General features: G+C 38.0%; 1 protein-coding gene across 1 annotated transcript in view; it reads left to right on the forward strand.

The window, feature by feature from the left end:
• Positions 1-2,084, forward strand: part of LOC110038015 (putative pectinesterase/pectinesterase inhibitor 22) — a 31,248-nt gene that overhangs the window by 19,014 nt on the left and 10,150 nt on the right. Inside the window, exons 2-3 of the mRNA XM_020742771.1 lie at positions 403-946; positions 2,009-2,082. Of these exons, the coding sequence (XP_020598430.1) occupies positions 403-946; positions 2,009-2,082 (618 nt within the window). The remainder of the gene's footprint in view (positions 1-402; positions 947-2,008; positions 2,083-2,084) is intronic.

Consider the following 2,084-nt stretch of genomic DNA (forward strand, 5'->3'; position numbering starts at 1 on the left):
TATATATATATATATATATATGTATGTATATATATGCACATATATATAATTGGGAAAATAAATATCTTAAAAGATAGGACATCATTCAATTGTTCCGAATAACATAAAATTGGTCAAGCTATCCTGACTCTTTTTTTCGCCCCTTGTATTAAACTAATTTTATATATAGCACATTTATTACAGAACATATTGATACAATTTATATAATAATGTCCTATTTTACTTTATTTATCCTTGACATTATAAGTCAAGTGTTACCCATCAATGGATTTAATTTATTAGACAATGTAATTAAATTTAAATTACAAAACAGACCAAAAATAATCTCAAAGAGACTCTTACTAATTCTCAAATCATGGATATATAACGTTCAAAAATGTTACCTTTACAACATTATTTCAGGCCTGGCTCAGCATGGTCATCTCCTACCGCACCAACTGCCTCGCCAGCATCGAGTCGCCGGAGCTCAATGCCGAGATGACCGCCGCCCTCCGCAACGCCACCGAGCTCACCGACAACGCCATCGCCATCATCACAGCCGTCGCCGAGCTCGCAAAACAGTTCAACCTCAACTTGAACTTAACCGCAGCCGCCTCCGCTTTAACCGGCCGCCGCCTCTTGAGCTACCCCGACTGGATTTCAGCGGCCGATAGAAAGCTACTGGCCGCCGGCGGAGATAATCGGACTCTACCGCCGCCGAATGCGGTGGTGGCGAAGGATGGCAGCGGGCAGTTTAAGACGATCAACGACGCACTCAATGCTATGCCGGAGACTTACAGGGGCCGCTACGTAATTTATGTGAAGGCTGGGGTGTATAATGAGAAGGTTACGGTGGCGAAGAACAAGCCAAATTTGCTTATTTACGGCGATGGACCAAGGAAGACTTTGGTGACAGGCCGGCTTAATAACGCTGAGGGTGTTGCCACCTTCAAGACCGCCACTTTCTGTAAGTATTGCTTAACAGTCTATATTTGATTTGTTAGGTAGTTTGTCTTCGATTTATTCGTTATGAAAATGAGTCGAATATGAAGAGATTTCTTGAGTTTGATTTATAAATGAGTTTAACACGAATAAATATCTTGAGCTCAATTTAAGCCGAAAATGAACTAATTTTTTTTCAATCACAAATATGTTTAATTTGTTTGGCTCCAAGTAATTAAATAATAAATAAATAGTATATAAAAGTTAAATTAATGATATTTTTAATATGATAGAAATTAACATTATTCGCGAGCAGTTTTGTTCAGCTCACTAAGTTGTTTGTGTTGTATTCATTCTTTAAAACAAGATGTACACATATTTTTTAGCTTCATTTATAAACGAGCTGAACACAAGAAAAGAAAAAATTTAATGAGTCAAACACAAAACAATCTTTGACTCACTTGAGCTCGACCCATTTATGAGAAAATAATGTGTTAGGATAATGCACATCTGAAAGACCAATCACGGAGTGTCACACCATCATACATCTCATTTATGGGTGATGTGCTGCCCTATGAATGGGGGGTAAGAAATATTTGAATACATACTACGCACGCAGAGCTGCGTGCGTAATAACCTCCGCTTTGTGGTTATTAGGGGATTATTGGGAGGTTATTGAGGTATTAATTTCAATAACATATAACCCAAATAACCTTCGTGGGTTCTATTTCGATATTATTCATAGGTTATTATGGGGGCATTAGAGGGTTAATAGAGTACGCAAGCAAAGCTGCATGCGTATTCCGTATGCAAATATTTCTTCTTTGAATCGTCGTCTTGACGTGCAAACATCAAGAAACAATATTTTGTTCCCTCAGAGGATTCAGAGGGGACAATTGTTCTTCCTCAAATTTAAATTTTTATTTGTATCGAAGGATAATCTAATTTTTTATATCATAAAGTAAGCATTTTAATCTTGATTGTTCTAACTCATGTAATATTTTTTCCCAAGTATTCATCCCATCCAAAAAAGTTTCTGGTTTTGTCCATGGATATTACCTGAACAAATTAAGATTGAAAATTGCAGCGGTAATGGCGCCTGGCTTCATCGCCCGATCGATGGGCTTTCAGAACACCGCCGGCCCCAAAGGCCACCACGCCGT

This window comes from Phalaenopsis equestris, unplaced genomic scaffold, assembly GCF_001263595.1.
Source record: "Phalaenopsis equestris unplaced genomic scaffold, ASM126359v1 Scaffold229100, whole genome shotgun sequence".
NCBI classification, from domain to species: Eukaryota; Viridiplantae; Streptophyta; class Magnoliopsida; order Asparagales; family Orchidaceae; genus Phalaenopsis; species Phalaenopsis equestris.